This window comes from Bombus vosnesenskii, unplaced genomic scaffold, assembly GCF_011952255.1.
Source record: "Bombus vosnesenskii isolate JDL3184/JDL3185 unplaced genomic scaffold, Bvos_JDL3184-5_v1.1 scf7180000014854, whole genome shotgun sequence".
In the NCBI taxonomy this organism is placed as follows: Eukaryota; Metazoa; Arthropoda; class Insecta; order Hymenoptera; family Apidae; genus Bombus; species Bombus vosnesenskii.
Genome location: NW_022883686.1, coordinates 644,340 through 670,346, shown reverse-complemented (window position 1 = coordinate 670,346; position 26,007 = coordinate 644,340). Strand labels below are relative to the sequence as shown.

The window sequence follows — 26,007 nt, the reverse complement described above, 5'->3', positions numbered from 1 at the left end:
ATATGTCTAAACCAGGCAACAATGTCCGCGTATAACTTATCCTTACGTATAAACTTTTTCCTCGATCTTATGTAGATTTGCATTACTATAAGTGGTGCTAACGTGGACGAAGCTAATCGGATGCATCAGTTCATTCCAAAGTTCGATGACGCGAGCAGTACCTTTCGTATTCACATTAACATTGTGAGCTCATTGAAGCTCACAATGGCCGCGACGTGAAACACTATGTTTACTTTCTCTAACAACAGATTTCTATGTTCTCGTGAAAGACCCAAATCCGACAGACTCACATCACGTTTCAGGAAATATACTCTGTAGAAAACTGAACGATTCTTTGCTTTCATGTCATCGTAAAAATATAGCGCAACGGATATTGCTCTATTACCAAGTTACTACTACTGTTTTCGCACGTTCGCGAGGAGACACGATCTCGAAGAAGCGCGCCAACGGGAGTCGTAAATTCCCGTTACGATTTGCTAATCGACGCCGCGAGTCGTTCGATCCCTTATTTCTTTTGGGATAATAAGGGTAGTTAAATGAAAGATAATGCTGCTGCTAACAGATTATTATATATTTTCACAAGCCAACAACTTCGGTGTAACACAAAATGAATATTTGCTATGAGATGACTACGAATGAGTGCGACCTGAGCCTCTAGTCGGATCATCGCGTATAATGATGGATTTGTCGACTCACTGTATTCGAATTGTTGACTGCTTGACGAGATGCTTGATTGAGACTGACTGATCTTCGGGTGTAAACCCGGTCGAAGGATGTTGACTGTTCGAAGGATGTAAAATCAGTGACGTTCGGAGACGATGCTGTGGCGGAGGAAAGCTAAGGATGGGTGTGTCTAGCGCATGGGACCATCGGATTTGTTGGTGACGATTTTGGCTAAGAGAGTGAGGGAAATAGGCTTTGTTGTTTAAACGAAGGGTCCTAACCGCCCTCGAGAGAATGTGGTTAGTGGGAGGAAAGTTGCATCATACGTGAGAAAAACCAACTTTCCCTTGTCAAGCCGTAGTAGACAAAGGTCTTTACAAATGCTTCGGAAACAGACGTTTGTTTCGGTTGAAGGACCTCGACTAGGAAATTCCTAAGATTTATGGAAGGTACTTGAGACTATTGAAGGTACATAGTGAGTATCCGAAGACATCTGGTTGCCATCTTGCCCGCGGTGTGTGGCCTGGGCCAGGTAGAGTGTTACGCGACGTAACAATAAACGCTACTTAAATGGCTATATGTTACTCATGCAGTTGTAAACCTTAACATCATGATCATGATGTAGCGTGACATGTCATGCAGTAAATATTATCGTGTCGACTACGAAATCCACAGACGTTATATTCAATCTTGTATCGCTCCTACCTTGTGCCGCTGTTGCCCATCCTCTGCTGATTAGCAGAAAGGTACTTGGTAGCATTAAATTATTTGAGAAATTATTTGTGATTTCCGATTAGCAGAAATGTAGCACTAAATAGATAGAAATGAATGCTCGTAACTGTGAGCAACAACAAGTTTAAACTATAATAATGATGATCTAGTGGAAATCCTCTCATTTAGCTTCCCACAAACCAACAGATTAACTCCACTTTTAGGAAATGTAAGGAATATCGAACAAGTCCTACTGGGAAAGGTCAATGAAAATACCTGTAAAAGCAGAAATATTCTGTATCCAACCAGGACATGATTCTTCCAAAGAGGCGCCAATTATGCTTGGCCGAACTATCGCAATTGGCAGATCTTTGCACTTGCTTCATACAATCTGCTCTGCCAAATCCTTACTGAATGTGTATGTGTTTGGTTAAGCTTTTAAAATATTTTTTTCTATTGCGTTGATCAACGTTTTGTCGAATGTCACACATGTCGATCACCTCTGAAGGTTTCAAATTCGTGCTGCAAAATCAACGATAAGTGAACATATTCTTCACGCTACAATGATAAATATAATATTCGCAAACGTCGGAACAGCGTCTGCGTATAAATTATCCTTGCTTGTAAATAAACTCTTCCCCTAATCTGATGTAGATTCGCATTACTATAAGCTGTGTTAACGTGGAGGAAGATAACTGAATGCCTTAGTTCGTTTGAAAGTTCGATAACATAAAAAGTACCTTTCGTATTCACATTAACAGCCACATGTAAGAGCTCGTTGAATTTCACAGTGGTCGCGACGTAAAACACTGTTTTCTTTCTCTAACAGCAGATTTCTATGTTCCTGCGAAAGACCCAAATCTGGCGGAGTTCACATCACCTTTCAGGGGATAAACTCTATAGAAAACTGAAGGATACTTTGCTTTCATGTCATCGTAAAAATATACAGCGCAACGAACATTACTCTATTACTAAGTTACTATTACTATTAACAAGATTATTGCCAATACTATCCTCTACAGTTCGCTGTTGAGTGCCGAAGCGTGCAGACGTGTCTCTAGTGCCCAGTGAAGTCCGAAAACAATACGTGTCGCCCAACCGTCGAAAGTGAACACAGCCAAGTGTTTCCTACCCTTTAGGGAGAAGAAAATCCCATGCGCCTAACCCCAACCCGAATACTAGCCTCATAGCCTCACGACTAGTTATTCATTTTGAATTAACTAGCTCGATGATGGCCCAGCAATCGCGACCAGGCTCTCCTGAGCAAATTCGCAACTACCCCGCGCTACCTCCTCCGTGGCAGAAGTGTAGCAGAACTCTCTGCACCAACGACGCTAATATTACCAAGAAACGGAAAATAGAAACAGCAAAACCATACACAATCGACACCCGGAACGAACAATCAACGATACAAATAAACACCCGCAACAGGTTCGCCGTACTGCAATCCACTAACGACGCCATGGAAATCGCAGAGCCGCCGCCAAACCAACAATCACAGAGAATCCCCCCTCCCCCACCAATATTTTTGGACGACGTCATCGACATACAGACAATGATCAAGTCCTTAGAGAGAGAGATATCTCCAAGGACGACTACAACCTGAAGATTAACAACAACAAAGTAAAAATTCTGCCGACAACCCCTGACACATACAGAAAAATCACCAAACTGCTTAAGACCTTGAACGCCAACTTTCACACGTACCAACTCAAACAAGAAAGACCTTTTCGAGTGGTTCTACGTAACATCCACCACTCAGCAGACATAGACGAACTCAAATACGAACTCTCAAAACTCGGCCACGAAGTCATCAACGTAAGTAATATAAGGCATAGAGTCTCGAAAGACCCGTTATCCTTATTTTTCATAGACATAAAACAAAAGCCGAACAATAAGGAAATCTACAATATCAGTCGCCTAATGAACGCGATAGTAAAATTCGAACCATCGCTTGTGAAAAAAGAAATAGTGCAATGCAAAAGGTGCCAAAGGTACGGTCATACGTAGAAATACTGCAACCATACTTTCCGCTGCGTTAAATGTGCAGCCACTCACTCCGCTGCCAAATCACAGGAAACCCCAGCGAAATGCATCCACTGTCAAGGGGACCATCCTGCCAATTACAAAGGTTGCTCAGCCTATAAAACTATATACACAAACAGGTAAACTCAGAGCAAAAGAGGTAACCAACCAAACACCCAGCCCGCCGGAATTCACGACTACCCCAACCCCCTCAACCAACCAAACACTCAGTCCCACCAAATTTATCACTACCTCAACCTCCTATGCTCAAGCAGTACAAGGCATCCAAAATAACCCGAATAGCCAAAGGGATTTTTCCCAAAATAGTGTCCCCAATTCTTCTAACCCAGACAACTTCTTGTTAAGGAAATTCGAGTATTTGGGAATACAAATTATTGACTATATTTCCCACACAACAGTTATACATCTATATTACTCTCTGAAGAACGTCTTGCACGCACGCTGGTCGCCAACCGACTATCCTAGATTCTTCTAACATCTGGCAACAGTCTTTTGTCTCCACGAAGACCTTGACGCCCTCTAACCCTTACACACACACTCTCATGTACAGTGTAAATGTATCACTTCCCTAACACTTCTCTAGGCTTGAAAAGCTAATAGAGAAACAATCGGAGCAAATAAATCACTTGCTATCGCTACTAACACTCATCGTGGAAAAATTAGCACGCCCCGACTCAAAATAAAACCAAGGCGCATAGCACTCTGGAACGCCAACGGTCTAACGCAACACAAACTTGAACTAGAACTCTTCTTAAAACACCAGCAAATCGACGTAATGCTCGTGTCGGAAACCCACTTCACCGACAAGAGCTACCTGAAAATAAATGGTTACAAATTCTACCATACCCAACACCCACAGCGGAAAGGCCCACGGTGGCACCGGAATAATAATCAAAACAAGTATTAAACACTACGAACTTCCATCATTCCAGAAAGACTACCACCAAGCAACAAACGTAGCAATAGAAGACTGTCATGGCTCAATCACCACCTCAGCAGTATACTGCCCTCCCAGACACTCCATCGCCAAAGAAGACTTTGATAACTTCCTGGACACCCTGGGCAACAGATTCATAGTTGGAGGAGACAATGGGGCAGCAGACTGGTTACAGCAAGAGGCAAAAACCTCTTAAACAGCATAATAAACAACAACCTCAACTATCTCACCACATACGAACCCACATACCGGCCCACTGACACCAACAAAATACCCGACCTTCTCGACTTCTTCATAACTAAAAATATCCCATCAAGACACGTCCAGATCAACTCCTCGGCTGATCTCTCCTCTGATCATTCTCCCGGGATAGCAACAGTCAGTTCAACAATCATCGAGAAGACACCTAATGGCTCCATTCACAACCAACACACCAACTGGCAGCTCTTCAGAGAAGTCTTTACACACTCAACTTCAGCCTTCACCCCACTAAAAACAACGGAAGATATCGAAGCAGCCACGGAATACTTAAACACGAGCATAATAAACGCAATCCGCCTCTCCGCACCGACAAAGCCATCTAACAGCAAACAAGAATATCCTCAATACATACTAAAAGAAATAGCAGAAAAACGAAGACTAAGAAGAGTATGGCAGACCCATAGAACACCGGAGGACAAACGCAAACTTAACAACGCAACTAGAAAGCTATCCAGAACCTTAAGAAACTATAAAAACGACTGTTTCCATAAATACCTCGCCAGCTTATCCCCCACAGCCGACGCCAACTACTCACTATGGAAGGCCTCCAGGAAACTCACACGCCCCCCACAAATAATCCCTCCTATCCGCCGTCCGCAAGGTGGATGGGCGCGAAGCCCTATAGAAAAAGCCGACCTGTTTGCAAAACACTTGTCAAAAGTATTCAAACCCCATTCCCCCCAAGCCAAATGTCCCCTCCTATCGAACCCTTCTCCTCTGCTGAGACTATAGAAACAATCAGTCGCCTAAACCCCAAGAAAGCAGCAGGACACGACCTAATAGGCAATAGAGCAATCAAGGAACTTCCCACAAGAGGGATAGCACTCATCACATCGATTTTTAATGCTATCCTTCGCCTGGAACACTATCCTAAGGCTTGGAAAATCTCATTGATTACCCTCATCCCTAAACCCGGTAAACCGATATACGAAACCTGCTCCTATCGCCCAATCAGTCTTTTACCTACCCTATCCAAACTATTCGAGAAGATGCTCACGAACCGACTCCTTCCAATCCTAGAGAACTTGAAAACACTCCCAGATCACCAATTCGGCTTCCGAAAACATCATTCTACAGTAGAGCAAATCCACCGCCTAACTCATACGATCAGCCAAACACTCGAAAAGAAAAAATATTGCTCAGCGGTCTTCCTAGACATCCAACAGGCATTCGATAAAGTATGGCATGAAGGGCTACTATACAAACTTAAAAAGATCCTACCCCACCCCTACTACTCCATCCTAAAATCTTACCTAACCAATAGACAATTCATGGTTAAATACCTAGACGCCACTTCCGCAACATTCCCAATAGAAGCCGGCATACCCCAAGGTAGTGTCCTCGGACCCCTACTGTACTCCATCTACACTGCCGACCTACCTATATCAAACGATATAACAATAGCGACATTTGCAGACGACACAGCGCTATTAGCTTCCCACGCAGACCCGGTAATAGCCTCATCCACTCTCCAGCGAAGTCTCGACTCCATGGAAAAGTGGTTTCACAAATGGGGCTTCAAAGTCAACGAAAAGAAATCCTCACATGTAACCTTCACGCTCCGAAAACAAACCTGCCCCCAGGTCACCATCAACAATGCAACAATTCCTAGCAGGGACACAGTCCGATACCTGGGCATGACCCTGGACAGGAGACTAACGTGGAAGACACACATCTCAGATAAAAGGAAGCAACTAAAGGACAAACTAAAAAAACTCTATTGGCTCACGGGCCGACGCTCCAAACTAAATATACAGAATAAAATTACCCTCTACAAGACCGTAATAAAACCTGTCTGGACCTACGGAATCCAACTATGGGGAACAGCAAGTAACTCCAACATTGAAATACTCCAACGCTTTCAATCGAAAACGCTAAGATCCCTAATTGACGCACCTTGGTATGTAACCAATGAAACAATACACCGCGACCTCAAGATACCCACCGTCAAAGAGGAAATAGCAAAATATAGCGACAGATACAGCAAAAGAATCAACAAACACCGAAACCCCCTAATCACTGGACTACTCGATACGACGGACCAGATTCGCAGGCTGAAGAGGCACTACCCGCTAGACCTAAACGTTAGATTCATTTAATTATCCAAATTAAGCATATGCACTTACTTATAATATTTAAAAATTATACCTATCTATAATAAGTATTAACTTATTGTAAATAAACAGCCATGTCACTGCGCCACGCCAGAAAAATTACTGAAAATTCTCAACGCGAGAATTGATTGTAATTTCAACAAATAAATAAAAAAAAAATCTCCGATATATATTACACTCTGAAGACCTCGATAACCTTCTTACACGCACACTTGTTGTCAACCGATTCCTCTAGATTCTTCTAACAGCTTCCAATCGTCTTTTGTCTCAACTGAGACCTGGATACCCTCTGACGCTTACAAACACATTCACATATACAGTGCAAATGTATCATCTACCTAACAGTTATATATTAGCCCTCGCTCGTTGTTCGTTATAAAATATATTCAGATTTCTTCTGTCGAGATACTATTATTCACAGTCAGCTTATCGTGTAATCAAGTACTAACTTACACAATTTCTAGACGAACAGTTTTACAAAATTTCGAAATACGTTAGTACGAATTCGTTAGCGCGCTTCTTTTATCATTACCAGTTTCGAATAACAAACGAGTGAGAAAACGCATATTTTAACGGCTTCTATCCTTTTGCAAATCGTCATACGTTATTTATCGACCATTCGCGGAGAGACGCGGTCTCGCGATAGCGCGTCAATGGGAGCCATAAATGCCCGTTATGATTATACAATCGATGCCACGAACTGATCGATCCCCGATTTCGTTTCGGATAATAGAGGTGGTTGAATTAGTATAACACTTGTTTAACAGTACAAATATATTATGTATTTCCAACAACTTGTAGACAAAATGCTTACGCTCTATGCATTTATGTGTAAGTTAGATAGATGCCTGATTTGAAGTAGATATGGACCAGTGCCAAGAAGTTGACTAATCTAAAGTCGTTGAACCAGTGAAGTTCGGTGACGATGCTGTCGCAAAGGAAAACTCTTGCTGGGTGATAATCGCCCCACCGCTGGTCGCTTGCGGGTGGAATCCCTCGAAAAATGGAAAAAGCCACTATTTATCCCCCCCACTATTTATCTGATGAAGCAATAACCATAAGTAACCTCTTGACTCGAAGGTGTTTAATGCCAATTAACGTCCTTAACGCTAAATCGAAAAGCCTCGTTTTATGACAGTTCCTTAGGATTATTGCTCCCCGTCACCCTACACCGACTAATTCCTTCTTCTGGGACGAGCTTCTTTTGCGGCATGCGATCGTACCGGAGAATCGCCAGGATACGGGATGGGAACAGTGGCAAAAATGAAGAGCCCAAGACCGGAACAGATACTGGGGAGAAGGAGCAGCTCGAGTTCGAGTCCGAAAGTAAAGGAACGGCAACGGCTCCGAAAAAAGGGAGGAGAAGCGCTGCCTTTGTCGCCATACGGTGGTCGAATACGACGGTCGGTCGAATAACTGCCGACCTTGGTGCGGAATTGATACGCGAGGACGCACGCCGAGGGAAAGGGTGCGTTACCTCGTTAATATGAAGCTGGTCGTCCTCAAAGGACGATAGAGCCGCAGACCAGGAGGAAAAAGGAGAAAGGGTGGAGATTTCGATGGTCCCAATGAAGCGAAGGAAACAACTTCGTCGGAACCAAGAGGAGGATCAACAATATGATATCCGGGGCCTAAACGGCTATCATAGGATCCCACCCTCACTACCGCAGCATTACCAAACAGTGCGGAACCACTGTCGGATCTCCGCTGTCGGAAGAAGAAGGAGTCGGACCGATGGTGAGCGTTTTTCTTCATCCACCAAGAAACGGAACACCGGACCGGATCGCCGCTTGCGAGGGTGGGTTCGCCTTCTAGGGTGGAAACGAACTCCTCTAGGATGGGATCTAGCAAAAAGGGCGATTAGATGACAGCGAGGGTTCCGGGAGAAAGAAGGAAACAGCAGCAACGATAACAACTACAACCACCTCGACCAGAACATTTGCCGAGATGGCTGCTCTTCCCCGAATGAATGGAGAATGGAAGACCGTTCAAAAGAGGGTTAAGCGGGCAAAAGAGAAGATGACAGAGAGTGAAATAGGGACGTCCCAGATGGTTCGGAAATGAAGTACGCAGAGGAGATACCGACGGTTCGGAGGGAGATTAATCTCTCCAAGCTCGGCATCGTCTAAGTTTGACCTAGGAGGGTGGTGACGGGTGCCCTGATCCTTGGAAATCGCTGGTAGAGAGAAAGCCGCGCTCCTGGCCGAGCGCATGACGGAGTTCATAGGAACAACCCCGTTAGGGTCGCCGTGCCGCAGGGGGCGGCGGAGTCAACACTTAACCAATCGAAGAGGGCGCCTCCCCTGTGTGAAGAACATCGCTGCGTGCCCGAAGGAAGAGATCTTCCTTTCTGCTGTTAGAAAAAGAAAACAAAGTCTTTGACATCGCTGCCACTGTGACATTTAAGGAGCCGTTGCACGTAGCTGTTAATGTGAATATGAAAGATACTTCTTGAGACATCGAACTTTGGAACGATCTAAAGCATCCAATTAGCTTTGTCCACGTTAGTGTCACGACAGGCACACTTCCAATCCGATGACGGAGATAACGGATGACTGATGACGGAGATAAAGATGTGTACTGGTGGTCTGAGGAGATCGCTCGTCTCTGCGAGGCCTGCATCCGCGCTGGGCGCCGGTATACCAGATCCCGCTGATCACGGTGGCTCGTCTGTATAAGGCCTACCGCGAAGCGCGGAGGCCACTGCAACGAGCCATCAAGGAGGCGAAGAACAGAACAACAGAAAGGTGTTGAACAAACTTTGTCCATGGGCGCCTCCCGTAACGGAGAGCATGGACCCTCGGTTCCTGGAAGAGGTCGTCGGCACCCTGTTCCCGGGAGCGGCGAACGAGGAAGATGGTAGCTTTACCGAAGAGAAGGGGCAGGAGCCGCAACCGCCGGAGGAAGAACCACGTATAATCTGTATACTCTTCCGGGTTCGTATATTGCGTATCACCAAATAACTCCTTTAACCTCACTTTTATTGGCGTCGATGGGCCATAATATGTGTGTACATTCCATAATTTTACCAACTCGCTTATCACTTCATCATATATATGTCGGGTTTACATTAGAATTAGGGTTAGGGGCGTAAAGCGAATCTTCGTTTGGATTACACGTCGTCGTTATGCAATAGAGAAGACATTGGCTAGTGCAAATACGATTACCATAGAACCGGACAAGTAACCGTGGTAATTAGATACTCGAGAAACTGATGACAATGATCCTAGGTTCAATAACGAACCCGCGGACAACGGGACGGTAGCCGTACGCACTCGCAAAGATCTAAGTCGGATTCTGTGTTAATAGTCGCTGGCGTTAATCTCTTTTTTTGTCGGTGAGACCGCAAGAGAGAATGACTTTCCGTCCCGGTGATACTCCAGAGGAAAACTATGACGGGGTGTGTCTAAGGACACGAGATCATCGGATTCGTCGGGGACATCTTACGTTCGGAAAGTAAGGTAAATTGACGTTGCTGCTAATTGGCCAATCTCCATATCGGTAGTTAGAAAAGGATGCTAGCCGCCCTTGAGGGAGGGTTGCTAGTAGGAGACGTCGTTCGTGGAAAAATAGGTCTCTCTTGTCTTCCCGTAACTGGGACAAAGACTGTGTATCTGTTGAAGGATTTTAGATAACTAGATATTAGTGTTTATGACGGTCCTCGGGCTAGCCGATCACGTACTGTGGAGACGCGTCGACATCTGGTAAACATCCTGCCCGGAGAATAGGATCTGCGTGTGGCGAGCTACGGGACAGAAACCGTTGGAATGTTTACTGCCACGTGCCGCTACAAATCTTTCTTTTAAGGAGAGCATAGGATTACTCAATGCCTTTGTTAGATGGAGAGTTCGTCCCGTTGACCGCGGCCACGTTCGGCGACTAATTGTCGCCTTGAGCCCAAGCTCATTGTCACAAGTCTCAAACAAATACAATTGGTTAGAATGACGGCAAATCGTTTAGTTACAAATGTAGATTTTAATTACAATGTTTTTATGGATTTTCCCGAGGTTTCAGAGGGAAGGCACCGGTGTCCTCTTATCTCCGACATATATAATTGCATTAAACTAACATAATTATTTACATCTTTCCTATTTAACTGTCATTTTCATCTTGAAGTAAATATTAAATGTTGTTATGGTACCAATTAACATTAACTTAACTATATACTATTGTCACGTCCCGCGCTGCGCACGCGCCGTAACGTAGGCTAAAACTACCAATAGCGCGAGTGAGCGTTCCAATTTGAAATTTAAATAAATTCTAACAATTTGTATATAAACCAAATTCGAACCTCACAACCCCCACGGAATAACCCGTCACATGACAACCCCTTCACGGTAGACCTAAATATAAATAAGCGTAGCGGCATAGAAGAAGCGGTAATAATTCCTTAGTTTTAGAGTAGTTAATTTCTAAGTTTTGGGTGATTAGTTTTCTCAGTTCTTGGTGATTAACTCCTTGGTTCTTGGCGATCAGTTCCCATTTCCTGGCAAGTAATTTCTTGTTCATAGCGATTAATTCTTAATTCCTCCAGCTCTTAATTTCTCAATTCCTTTGTTTTTTAGTTCTTCAGTTCCTTAGTTTTCAGCTCTTAATTCGTTTAGCTCTTAGTTTTGCTCTCAGCTTTTAGGTTCTTTAGTCCTTTAGTTCTTTAGCTTTTAGTTCTTTGCTTTATTAGTTTCCAATTCTTGTTAGTCTTGTTAATCGACGTGTTTGTATTTCTCAATTTGTAAACTATCGAAAATCTATCGAAATTGAAATCTTGTAATTAATAAGAGCGAAACGTATTGCGAACGATTGTAACTCCGAGCAATCGAAATTTCAACGACTATTCTGTCAATATCCAATTAGAATACGAATAAACATTTTCTTTTGTGAAGACTATTTGTCTAATAATATAGCAGGATTAAGCGAACATTTATTTTCACCAACTTTAATCATCTCCCGTGCCAGTACTCCTGCGCATAGCAGGTTGGCCGAAACGTGGAGTTTAATTTCAAATCGCATTAAATAACAAACAATACTACAATTTAATCTAAATTCAAAAATTAACGGCAACGCAACCAAAACGAGCCAGACAAAACGTAACACTATTAACGGTATTCAGCAAAACCAAAACAAACAAAATAAAACAAAATAAACAGTCTTAATCTGTTGAGTCATTGTTATTAGGGGCTCGTATAATCTCTCGCTTTTATTAGTCATATCTAAATTCTATTTACTTTCTTTTTCGTTCATAATTTGACTTTATATTATTCTGACCCAAATAACCTTATTCAACGACCATTTTAAGTAATACTTATCGTTATGTATACATTACACGATGTATATATCTTATATCTCTTATATACTTAAAAGCTATGCTACCAACATTCTGGCAATTAACCATTTATTAATTAATTTATAATTATTTAATTTCTGGGTATTGCACGATAAATGACTCCTGAAGGAAATACTGTCAATAAACCCGGTCCTTCAAACGTACTTTCCAATTATTTATCATGATGCCCAATACGCATATGGTAATAAATAACACATGTGAGTATTATTCTTTCTTAATTTATCAAATTATTCAGTATTAAAATATATTCATCAGCTTCTATACTTTGAGTACTACAATTACTTAATTTATTTTAGGTTCAAAAACGACGATGTGTACTACAACCACCAGTATCATCTATATTGTATTGTAACACTATGAGAGTGAGGACATGGATCAGCATAAACTTATACACTATACTTGTACTTATACTTATGCCTTTATTTATTTCAATTTTTCTACTACAAATTTATCCACTTGTTCTTCTATCAGTCAACCTCAACACATGTAAACAATTTGTTCACAAGTTTACGCAGCGTAGGAAATTCGCAAACGTATTGTGGTGGCCGGACTGTTCCCAGATAAATCGTAATAAAAATAGCCATATTCACATAAAAACCGCATATGCATTACGAATTTATGAGCTGTTAAGGGGGGAGGGTAAGGTTTTAAAATTTTTTTTGCATTGTTTTTATTTCTTTAATTGAATGCATAACATCTTAAGAATATTGTGTCAAAATTTCAAGTCGATTGGAGCAAAATTGACGAAGTTACGAGTATTTTTATACATGTCGGATGATATTACCTACTCCACCCGAGCGTGCTATTGTTACTTCGCAGACATTTTTTTCTCTATATAATACCTAATCTTACCCCCAGATCTATTTACAGTACTTAACGACTTAAGTACAAGTCTCTTTATACCTGTAGTGTATATTTTGTCAGTGTAGAGTAAAAGATTTAGTGTAGAAGTAAATATTCCATTTTCATTAAGTTTTGTGTTAAATTATTACTAAAGTGCCTAAAAAAGTTACTACATCTGATAGACAATCAACTGGTTCGAGATTATATCAACCTAGAAAAATTGTACCTCCGCATAAACGTAAATACGAAGGCACTTCAACAAATAGCGCGTCAGCTGAAAAAATTAAAGTGACTGTTGAAGATCAAATTACGAAGGATCATGAAAAATATTATAGGATAATTGATTTTTTATTAGTCTTTTCAACAATTGCTACGCTAGTGAAGAGGTAAACCGATAAAATTCGCTTATGAACGTTTTATACCAGATTTTTTAGTGTTCAAAACTTTAAAGCGTTTTCCCCACAACTCACGTTTTCAAAGTCGGTGCCCCCAATTACTTCAAAACTACTATACCAATGCTTTGAAATTTTGAAAGCTACTTCTCCACATAATTTGCGAGGTAACGCTGCAGAGTTTTTTCAAATTTGTTAATTATTTTTATTTTAAAATGACAAATTAGCCGAAAATTTTCGCACACAATCGCGTTTTTCCCTTCAAAGTGTTCCAAAAAAGTGAAAAATTGAAATTTCGAAAAAATCTTCACAGCGTTGCCTGGGGAAAACAGTTACCTAACAAATGAACTTTAACTTTTTGATGTCTGATGATCCAGCACCAAGTTCTGACGGGCACCGAAATTATACTTTTTTCTGAGACACGTCCGAATAATTGCTGCCATTGCCGTATTTTTTAATATTTCGTCGTGAAAATTTTATACAATATTCTTCGAATGTCATACTTTAATGAATTATTGGTTTTAAAAAAGTAATTTTAACTGTATCGTCAGAAAAAATTCACAAAGGCATGCCTTTTTTTGTACGAATTAACCTTACCCCCACCTTAATAAACGTGGCAATTCTTGTATGAACCACATACAATTTCCGTACAAACCATTGATCACTGTACATTGCGATATTCACATACATACACATGAAATGAAAACCAATATGATATTTAAATTTAACTTAAAAAACTACCTACTACTTATTATGTGAAATAATATTTTATCCAGCATGAATGTCACATCTAGTTTCTATTTCGTTGAATATATCATATATTTTAACGCCGACTGGTCAAGCAACTACGAGGTTCATGAGCAAACAACTTGAGAACCAAAGTGACCCTTTAGAGCAAATGAAGCATTCTTAAAAAAGTTTTAGTTTAGAACTATCTTATTTTAAAATATATTTATTTTCTATCAACATTGTTTATTGCTCAGTAGACTTTTCAATGATAAATTATTATTGTACATTATTGTCAACAAATAACTATCTCGTAACTTTTATTTGGTGGAGGATGAAAGAAGTTTCTGTCATTATAATAATGTCATTGTAATGGAAGAATGTTCATAGTCAGCGAGCAGATGAATTGCTTACAGCTCAGAAATCATATGGGTATAAATAACTGCATTCTTATTAAAATGTTATAGAAAAAACAAGCAATGTCACAAATGGATTTATTTAACAAGGAGACGAGTGAAGAGACAAAATGAAAAGGATGATGAATCCCTTCTCCAGAAAATTGTATTTATATTCCTTTAGTTTAATCAGGAGAAATTACGTTCAAATAGTCAGTACAGGACACAGTATATTATCCATAGTAAGATAGTTATACCGGACATTTTGGTGATCTGACGTATCCAGTACAACCTGAAATCAACGAAAATATATGTATTTATATTAATTCCTATTTTTTTTACACGAAGATACTTTTATATCCACCTTGATAACCGTTGTCGGGCTGTTGACTTAAAGTCTTGTTTCAAAATAAATTTCTTAATCCCCACCTGGTACATTGCAACATACTTCTCCAAATCCAAATCCCGTAAATCCAGTTTCACCATATCGCTGTCGTTCAACATTTTCACCTTCCTCGCCAAGTCGGAACAGTTATCCCTTTGGAAGGTCCATTCGTGTATGGTGAAAAATGCAAACGATGCGGCAAGCTTATTGCCATTTCTGAGAAGTTTCATCACTCTGAAATAACATTTTAAATTATTATTATAGATGAAAACAATGATTATTCCAGAAAGATTGTTCTCGTTATTCAAGGGTCGATAGAATACTCACATTGGTTTACTACCTCGGAGTCTTAAAAATATATCTATGACGAACGCAAGAAAAACACGCGGAATTACACTCAGAACGTTGTAAATATATCTATTAGCTACGACTGAACAACGTGGGTACCATAGCGTATCGTTCAGTGGGGTTTCTATGCTATATTTTACCATAGCGTCTATCATCGGACCAAACCTTGTAAATTGGAACATTTACATTATTACAATTAATGGAATTACGCGCAAAGTAAAGTTTATTATTATCCGAGTATCTCAGGAAGTATTATGCAATTTCAATAAATATTATTTATATTACTATTTTTCTAAATTGAACTATTGGGAGCAAAAGTGGACTTTTGTGCTCTTCATTTGTTTGCGCTTTCATTGTCCACGTTATTTAAATAAACTGAAACTTTTGGAATACTCTAACAATCGAATTACATTAGTTCGTAAAAAATTCGCAATAAATATTACTTAAAAGGGTATGCGTTACTCGTGCAGTTGTATACTTTAACTTCGTGATCACGATGCAGCGTGACATGCCATGCAATACATATTATCGTGTCGACTACGAAATCGACAGGCACCACATCCAATCTTGTATCTCTCCTACCCCGTACCGCCGTTACACATCCTCTGCCGACTAGCAGAAAGGTACCTGGTAACATTCAATTGGTTTAGAAATTATTTGTGATTTTGTATTAGCAGAAATGTACCGTTAAATAGATTGGTAAGAATTCTCGGTATTGTGAGCAACAACAAATTTGAACTATAATAATGATGATCTAGAGGTAAGCCTCTCATTTAGCCTCTAACAAACTAACCAATTAATTCTACTTATGTGAAATGTAAGGAGTACTGAACAATTATCACTGAAAAAGATTTATGTAAATACCTGTAACTGCAGAAATATTCTGTATCCAACCAGGGCATGGTTCTTTCAAAGAGGCACCAATTACGCTTGGCCGTACTATCGCAACTGGCAGGTGTTTACTCTTGTTTACTACAATCTGCTCTGCTAAATTCTTACTGAATGTGTACGTGTTTGGATATGTTTTTAAAATCCCATTTTCTATTAGGTTAATGGACGTTTTGTCTAATTTGTCACAGATATCGATTACCTCTGAAGGACTTAAGCTCGTGCTGCAAAGCCAGTAATGAGTGCACATATTCTTCACGTTATAATTACAAATATAATATTCTTAAACCATGGAACAACGTTTGCGTATAACTTATTCTTACGTATAAACTTTTTCCCCAATCTCACGTAGATTCACATTACTATAAGCTGTACTGACGTGGACGAAGCTAATTGGATGCCTCAGTTCGTTCCAAAGTTCGATAACACGAGCAGTACCTTTCGTATTCACATTAATAGCCACTTGTAACGGTTCGTTGAATCTCACAGTGGCCGCGGCGTGAAACACTATGTTTACTTTCTCTAACAACAGATTTCTATCTTCTCGCGAAAGACCTAAGTCCGGCAGACTCGCGTCACCTTTTATGGGATAAACTCTGCTGAGAGTTGAGGGGTGTTTTCCTTTGATGTCATCGTAAATCTGAAGACGAAAAATTACCAGGAAAGAAAGTTAATCAATTTGGCTCCTGACTGCCTTAAACATTGAAAGGAACAAGAATATATTTACGAACGGGATCATCTATGATCTTCTTAAATCGTTGTTCTATCGTTTCGTTAGTTTTAGGACGAATTAATATAAAAATGACAGCGATGCGTGGACATATGCGGATAAGTTTTTCCAGGAGACCTTTCCCAACGAAACCGGTTGCTCCAGTCACAAGGATTCCACAACCGGCGTAGAATTCCTCGAGAGAACTCGTCTTATTCAGTCCTTTATTGATTCCATTTTCATTTGTTTCTTTATTGACTGTATCCATGTTTCAGGATCTTCACACTTGAAGTCCCTATATTTGCCATAGGTTAACATTCCCAACAATTAGTAAGTGTTTTAAATGTTTTAAATGATATAGAAAATTGGTTATAGTTGATACCTTTTTATGGATTACTTTTTAAAGAAGTCTACGGATAACCTTTGCAAAGAGAAACATAATTCAATAATTATGGTTTCGTTTTGCAGAATGAAACAATTAAATAACGATAATAATTGAATAATTTTGGTAGATTTTCACCAAAAAAAGAGGTATTAATTTGCATTATTATCTATTACTCCATGAAACAATACCTTTTTTAATCCTTTGAGTAATAGTTGAAACAATATTTATGTAGTTTCCTTTGCCTTTTTCATTTTTTATTTTAGGTGTATGTATGTGAATATTGTAATATGCAGTGGTCAGTGATTTGTGTAGAAAATGTGTGTGGTTTATGCAAAGCAGTATTCGATCATATTTAGTAGCACCTGAAGAATGCTTGTTGCGCATGTGACTTTTCTGTCACCATTCGTGAACGCGTGCGTATTTGAAATCTGTATAAACATATTTTATATGTGCTCCGCATTCATTATTTATTTATGTGCCGTTATAGATTTCTATGAGTAAACGGGTTTAATCTATAATTGATGATTTTTCTTATAAAACGTCGCGCAGGATAGTTTGCATCTCCGAACGTCATAGTCTTCTTCTTTACGATTTGCACGAGGTAAGCTGTTGTCCATCTATCATTCGTGTGAAAACAAAGCGCAATTATCTTATTCTCCATTTTCATCTTAGTTTAACTTCAAGAATGTGCTATATTTTATATTATCATGATTGTGCATATTATATTGCATTACGTTCTACATCTTCTAGTTTTGTAATTTGTTTTCTCCGTGATCTTTACAATACCAAGCCTTCTGTTTCAGAAATTGCTGTTTTATAGAAATTTGATACGTTAAATACTGTACACATATATATGTCGGAGATGAAAGGACACCGAGTCATTTCCTTTGGAACTTTAGGAAAATCTCCTAACACTATAATCTAGATTCTAATCATAGCCGTAATTAAGCAATTTTCGTCATTCAATCCGATTGTATTTTTTTTTTGTTTGGTTGTTTACATTCCCAATTTGTTCGATTTGGACATTTGGTAGAATTTTTTGACTGTTTGATTATCATGTGCGTGGCTACCCCCAGTGAGGTACCATCTTCGTGTTTGTTAGGTTATATCCTTTGTGAGATCTGTTGGGTGTTTCCTGTTTAGTCTTCTTTCTATGCTTCATGTGTTGATCGTTTGCGCTGCCAGCCGGTTCGGGTGCGTTGCTATTCATTCTCTGTACCTTCTTGCACGCTAATCTCCTCCTTGACCGTTGGTATTCCCAGGTCTTTCCGAATGTCCTCGTTTCTAACGTACCATGGGGCTTTTACTATTGTTCTAGGAATTTTAGCTTGCATTGTCTCTATTTTGCTTATATGGCTCATTGGTGCTTTTCCCTATAGTGGTATTCCGTACGTCCAGATTGGTTTTATGATCATTTCGTATATTTTTAATTTATTTTCTATACTTAGTTTGGATTTTCTACTTGTCAGCCAATGCATTTGTCTCCTTGCCGTCTGTATTTTGTCTGTTATTGATTTGATATACTGTTTCCATGTGAGTTGTGTATCTCTGTGGAGTCCTAGGTATTTGACTTGCCTTGTTTGTATTATGTGCGTGCCGTTAAGAAAGATGTTTGTTGGTATCTGTTTTCGCAGTGTGAATAGAATATGGTTGCATTTAATGGGGTTTGCTTTAATTTGTTTAACCTGTAGGCACTTTTCTATTTTTGTGATATATTCTTGTAGTAATGTGACTGCTGTTACAGGATTAGTGTGCCTGACTAGTACCGCTGTGTCGTCCGCGAAAGTCAGTATTTTGTAATTGGTAGTTGTTGGTACGTTAGCCGTGTATAGTGTGTATAGTATTGGTCCTAAGACGCTTCCTTGCTGAACCCCTGCCTTGATGTCTTTGACTTCGGAGTATTTGTCCTTGATTTTTATTACGAAGGTTCTGCTGTTTAAGTAGGATTTTATTAATTGGTATATTTGCTCAGGGGAATTGTTTCCTAATTCTTTGTAGTAGGCATTCGTGGTTTATTTTGTCAAATGCTTTCTCTATGCCCATAAAGAGGGCTGTACAGTATTGTTTGTTTTCTAATGCTAGTATTATTTCATTAGTGAGTCTGTGCATTTTCTCCATCGTGGAGTGTTTGTTTCTGAATCCAAATTGATGATCTGGTATCAATTTTTCCTTCTCTATTATTGGTTTTAAGCGGGCGTAAATTATTTTTTCGAGTATTTTGGAAAACGCAGGAAGTAGTGATATTGGTCTGTAAGATGCTGTTTGGTGTGGGTCTTTGCCTGGTTTAGGTAACATTATGATCTGTGCCAGTTTCCATAGTTTAGGAAAGTATTGAATTCTTAGTATTGCATTAAATATTATTGTGATTAGTCGTATCGCCTATGGAGAAAGGTTTTTCAAGATTTTACCATTGATTAGGTCGATTCCTGGAGCTTTATTATTTTTTGTTTTCTCGATTATGTTTCTAATTTCTTGTTCTGTTGCTTTAGGTATGGTGTAGTGTTTATCAGTTGATGTACTAGTGGTTAGCGCATCCTCGTCCGTATGACTATTATGGTTGCTGTTATTGATATTATGTGGTGTAAATGTGTTGCAAAGGTGGTTGGAAAATTCTTCAGCTTGCTCTTCGTTGCTTCTTGGCCATGTGTTGTCTGCTCTTCTGATTGCTGGTACCATATTTGTTGTCTTCTTTCTTTTTTTGTGGCTTTCCATAGGGAGTAGTTGCAGTTCTCGTGTGCAGATATTGACTCGATGAACTTTGTAAACTCGTTGCTGTTGTGCTCTTTTATTTTGTTTTTTGTTTCTTTTGCGAGTTTGTTTAGGTGTTTTTTTGTTTTCTTTTGTTCTGTATTCTTGCCATTTTGCTTATATATTTATATATTGAGTTATATATTGAGTAATAACTAATAACAATATGTGAAATTTGACATGTGTAAAATTGAACATAAAGTCTTTTTATCACTTGAATGTAATGAAAGGATGTTTATATTATAATTCGAAGAGATATTTTGTCGCATCTAAATAATTAACAAGTGGATTTTTAAGAAAGTGATAAATAAAATAAGGGAAATATATTTTATCGCAATATAGAATATTTTACCTGTACTTAATATAACTTAATATAATTGCGCAATACACAATCTCTTCACTACCATTTCATAGTTTCTTTTATATACAGTGACGAGCAAAAGTGTAAACACACTCCGCTGATTTTATGTAAAAGGCGATATTACGACTAATTTTTCAAGTAATCGGTAAAGAGCAGGCAACAGTGACTACAAGCTGCTTCTGATTAACGAAATGTGATAATTCATTTTCATTAACATTAATAATGTACAGAATATTTTATAATAATTGCGTTTTGAATCAGCGTTTATAGTTTTGCACGTTTCGTCAGAAACGTTTATGATAGCATGTAAATGTCAGGGAAACGAAACCGTCAATAAGCACTGATTATCCACTATTTCGCAGTCAACGGTTCCACACCATTGTTACATTACTTTTCAGTTTGATATGCTTAATCCAAGATGAAACCACTTAGTGAAAGGAACAGTATTATTTGTTTGTGTGATAAAGCTTCGTCGTTGCGGCAAATTGCAGAGAAATGTGGTGCCAGTCATACGATAGTTGCAAGTATAAGAAAAAAGTATGTTAGTGCACCAAATTCTTTAGAAAACGGTAGACCGCGACTTATTTCGGATAGAGCAGCACGTGAAATTGCACACTGTATTCGGTCGAATAGTTACAAAACACCAAAAATTGCTGCTCAGGAAATCGAAATAAGTGCTAGCGATTGGACCATTCGTCGCTCTTTAAAGAGAATTGGTTTACAAGCGAAGGAGAAAGAAAGTAAACCAGCTCTTTCAAACAAAAATATTAAATTACGAAAACAATTTGTTGACACCTACAAAGAATGGTAGGCCGAAGATTGGAAAGCAGTTATATGGAGTGACGAAACAAAAATTAACAGATTCGAATCTGAGAGAAGGTCCTGATATTGGACTTCATCCGAGAATAATGATCAACCAGGTGGTATAAAATAAGCTATGAAGTTTGGAGGTGGCTCTATTATGTGTTGGTGTTGCTTCACTCACAGAGATGTTGGTCCCTTAATTCGAATCGAAGGTATAATGCGAGAAGAGCATTATTTGACCATTCTACAAAGTAATTTACCTTCTGTAGTTAATTCTATTGGATATAACGAGCGTGAAGTAGTATTTCAACAAGACGGGGATCCTAAGCATACTGCTAAAGTAGTTAAAACCTGGCTAGAAAATCAAAATTTTTTTGTGACGAAGTGGCCAGGACAAAGTCCGGATATGAATCCGATCGAAAATTTGTGGTCCGTTTTGAAAAGAAGGCTGGCAAAATATAACAATGCACCTTCAGGTGTTCATGAATTATGGGAAAGAACACAACAAGAATGGTACAATATTGAACCACAAATAATTAAAAATTTAATTGACAGTATGGTTCGTATATTAAAAGCATTGAAAAAAAGTAAAGGAAAGTGGACGAAATACTAGGTTGAAATCATAATTCAACGAGTATAATTAAAGTGCAAAACTGTAAACATGGTTTGAGATGTCCATGTTTGTAAAATGTTCTGTACATTATTAATGTTAATGAAAATGAACTATTACATTTCGTTAATCAGACGCAGCTTGTAGTTACTGTTACCTAATCTTTACCGATCACTTGAAAAATTAGTCGTATTATCGCCTTTTACGTAAAATCAGCGGAATATGTTTACACTTTTGCTCGTCACTGTATGTTACGACCGTTCGCGGAGAGACGCGTTCGCGAGGAAAACGCGTCAGCGAGAGGCGTAAATTCTCGCTACGATTCGGTTAATCGACGCCGCGAATTAGTCGTTCCCCTGTTTCGGTTAAGATAACAGAGGTGGTTGAATGAATATGACACAGTATAGTTATATTTCACCGTTTATTCCAACAACTTATAATGAAGGCAGTTACGCTAGTGCGTGTGTACGAGATGAGTGAGTGACTGATCTACGGGTGTGCATACCCGGTCGAAGGATGTTGACCGTTGGAAGGATGTAATATCAGTGATGTTCGGAGACGATGCTGTGGCGGAGGAAAGCTAAGGATGGGTGTGTCTAGCGCACGGGACCATCGGATTTGTTGGTGACGATTTTAGTTAAGAGAGTGAGGGAAATAGGCTTCGTTATTAATTGGTTAAACGAAGGGTCTTAACCGCCCTCGAGAGAAAGTGGTTAGTGGGAGGAAAGTTGCATCATACATGAGAAAAACTAACTTTCCCTTGTCAAGCCGTGGTAGACAATGGTCTTTAGAAATGCTTCGGAAATAGGCGTTTGTTTGGTTCGAAGGACCTCGAATAGGAAATTCCTGCGATTTATGGAAGGTACTTGAGGCTATTGAGGGTACGCAGTGAGTATCCGAAGACATCTGGTTGCCATCTTGCCCGCGGTGTGTGGCCTGGGCCAGGTAGAGTGTTATGCGACGTTACACTGCATATAAAAGAAACTATGTAGTGGTAGTGGAGAGATTAAGTATTGCGCAAATATATTGTTAAGTTCAAGTAAAATATTCCATATGTATATATCAGTTCATTTGCGTTGCCTTCAATTTATTTTACTACAAACAATGGATTCTTACCATTTATAATATAATATGACAAGTATCTCATATGTTTAATGTATTCACCGCGGAGCGTATTTTCACCTTTCATAAATACGAAAGATCGAAGACAGTCCTAAAAATAATATGCAGATGAAATATCTGGGTCTCGTTATCTACAGCCAGTGGACGTTCGAGCCACACTACGACTCCCTGATTCCGAATGTGTCGGTGGCTGCTAATGCCTTGTGCGGCCTGTTAACGAACATGGGCGGGACGGCAGACGCGGTGCGCCGACTTTACGAGGGCGTCGTTCGGTCACGAGTGATGTACGGGGCCCCGGTATGGGCGAACGACCTGATGGCGAGTCGCCTCAGTATCCTGCTCCTGAGGAGGCTGCACAGGGAAACCGCCATCAGAATCATTAGGGGATACCGGACGGTGTCCCGCGCGTCGGCGACCGCTCTAGCCGTGTCCCTCCGTGGGAGCTCCGGGCGCTAGCACTCAAAGGGAGATACACCCACCGGAGAGTATGCCATCCGGGAGAAGATCTGATCGAGCAGGCAGCTTCAAACGACCTAGGAACCGCCGAGGAGGACACGTGGGACCTGTGGCGATCCCAGCTGATCAACGAAGGAGGCGAACATCGAGACGTAGAGGCGGTCCTCCCAAATTGGGAGACATGGAGAAACCGCCGCGGCCTCCCGCTCACATTCAGGATGACCTAGCTGCTCACTGGGCACGGCGTGTTCGGCGAGTACCTGAGAAAAATCGGACGGGAGACGACGGACATTTGTCAACACTGCGGAAAGGGCAGGGACACAACGCAGCACACGCTGGAGCCCTGTCCGGCATGGGTGCTGTCCCGCTACACTCTGCGGCACGCCATAGAAGAAAGATTGACCTCCTCAGCGATTGTAGAAGCGATGTTGAAAGGGTCACAGGAATACGAGGCTGTCCGCCTCTTCTGCGAGCGAGTTATGCTCGCGAAGGAGCGAGCAGGAAGGGAGAGAAAAAAAACTCTCACCCTTGTAGAATAAAACGATGGAGGAGGATGGCAGTCAGGCGACCTAGAGCCACTCCATCGCCGTCCCAGCGGACCACTAGTAGAAAGAGCGATAGCGCTAGGAGCAATGCCCCCCCCCCCCCTAACACCGAATTCAATAGTCGGGAGGTGCTAGGACTGGCTCGAACAAGAGGACGCGAGAAGGGGGTGCAACTGAAGTTAATTCATGAGAGGTTCCTGGAGCACCCCTGTCACACGCGTAGGATGGTCATCGTGGAGTTTTAGTCGGTAGGAATCCGACAGTACTCTGCTGTTACGCGATTACTGCAGCAGCGGAGTGTCCATGAGGATTTCTCCACGTACAAAAAAAAAGTCCTAACAGTAATATGAAAAACCTTTCTTAAACTCAACTTTTGCCAAAAAATAGCCGTAGGTTCGTGCGACTATCACAAGAAGCCGAATGTTTCGATTACCTCTAATGAGTCGTTGTAAATTACCGAATAACCACAATAATGAACCATTTTTACTGTGTAAAATGTAAAATGCAAAATAAATATTTTAAAATTCAAAAACTTTATTTAAGCTATTGCAGTAAATTACCTGATAATATTTTTGATATATATGACATTGGTAATGATGATTACAATTAATAGAAGACCTGATGAATACAGAATAACACGGAATCACCTGTTACCTGTTGTTACTTCCACTGCGTATTCTTTACCAAAGATCGTACAATAATGCGTTTTCACTACAGTAGATCCCGATAAGTCTGTCACTGGTCACTGTACTGTAACGATATTCGATGTGTCGCTCCTCTAGATACTCATGCTTTTATAATAATAACACCACCCTACTACTGAAACTGTATAACGTCATACATGAATGATACGATTAACATTTGTATGTCCAGAACCAAGCAAAAAATAGATTTAAACATTTGAATTTTAATGACATTCTTAGTGCATATAACATTTTATTTGTTAAGATGAAGGCGAAAATATTTGAATTGTAAATTCCATTTCATATTACGAACTACCTATTCTGCTGAGATTACATAACACACTATCCGTGTGAAACGTATTCATCTAATGCTGTAACAAAAATTAAAATTATGGTACAACTTCGTTTAGTAAGAAATTCTTAGGAAATGGAAAATGTATTCATATTCTTACAAGTCTCCAAAATAATATTCAAAAAAAAATTCGATACATTTTCCTGTTGTGAAAATATTACTAATTACCTAGCTTATTATAAAAACATATGTATAATACATATTCGTGCAGTTAGCACTTCCTAGGTTAAAACGTGTATACACACTTTACCGAGCAGGCAGCCCCAAACGACCTAGGAACCGCCGAGGAGGACACGTGGGACCTGTGGCGATCCCAGCTGATCAACGAGGGAGGCGAACATCGAGACGCGGAGGCGGTCCTCCCAAATTGGGAGACATGTAGAAGCCGCCGCGGCCTCCCGCTCATATTCAGGATGACCTAGCTGCTCACTGGATACGGCGTGTTCGGCGAGTACCTGAGAAAAATCGGACGGGAGACGACGGACATTTGTCAACACTGCGGAAAGGGCAGGGACACAACGCAGCACACGCTGGAGCTCTGTCCGGCGTGGGTGCTGTCCTGCTACACTCTGCCGCACGCCATAGAAGAAAGATTGACCCCCTCAGCGATTGTAGAAGCGATGTTGAGAGGGTCACAGGAACACGAGGCTGTCCGCCTCTTCTGCGAGCGAGTTATGCTCGCGAAGGAGCGAGTAGAAAGGGAGAGAAAGAAAAACTCTCACCCTTGTAGAATAAAACGATGGAGGAGGATGGCAGTCAGACGGCCTAGAGCCGCTCCATCGCCGTCCCAGCGGACCACGACTAGAAGGAGCGATAGCGCTAGGAGCAATGCGCCCCCCCCCCCCCGCTAACACCGAATTCAATAGTCAGGAATTAGTAGGACTTGCTAGAACAAAAGGACGCGTGAAGGAGGCACAACAGAAGTTAATTCATAAGAGGTTCCTGGAGCACTCCTGTCATATGCGTAGGATGGTCATCGTAGAGTTTTAGTCGGTAGGAGTACGACACTACTCTGCTGTTACACAATTACTAGAACAGCGGAGTGTCCATGAGGATTTCTCCACGTACACAAAAAATGGTTAATACTTGTGTAAATATTTATAAAAATTATAGGCATCAATGTGTAAAAATATGAATTTGAAAGACAATTTCATCCTGATACAAGACAAGTATCCAAAACAC

General features: G+C 40.3%; 2 protein-coding genes across 2 annotated transcripts in view; one reads left to right on the top strand and one right to left on the bottom strand.

Moving 5' to 3' along the window:
* LOC117240707 (putative fatty acyl-CoA reductase CG5065) overlaps nucleotides 1-26,007 on the top strand; it is a 271,254-nt gene that overhangs the window by 110,026 nt on the left and 135,221 nt on the right. The window lies entirely within an intron of this gene.
* LOC117240705 (fatty acyl-CoA reductase 1-like) lies at nucleotides 14,515-24,542 on the bottom strand. Its single transcript, XM_033506739.1, has 8 exons — nucleotides 24,445-24,542; nucleotides 16,782-17,054; nucleotides 16,374-16,690; nucleotides 16,027-16,274; nucleotides 15,606-15,789; nucleotides 15,142-15,327; nucleotides 14,794-15,048; nucleotides 14,515-14,721 (listed from the first exon to the last, which is right to left on the bottom strand). Exons 2-8 carry the CDS (start codon nucleotides 17,025-17,027, stop codon nucleotides 14,643-14,645), a joined length of 1,515 nt encoding a protein of 504 aa, XP_033362630.1. The 5' UTR covers nucleotides 17,028-17,054; nucleotides 24,445-24,542; the 3' UTR covers nucleotides 14,515-14,642.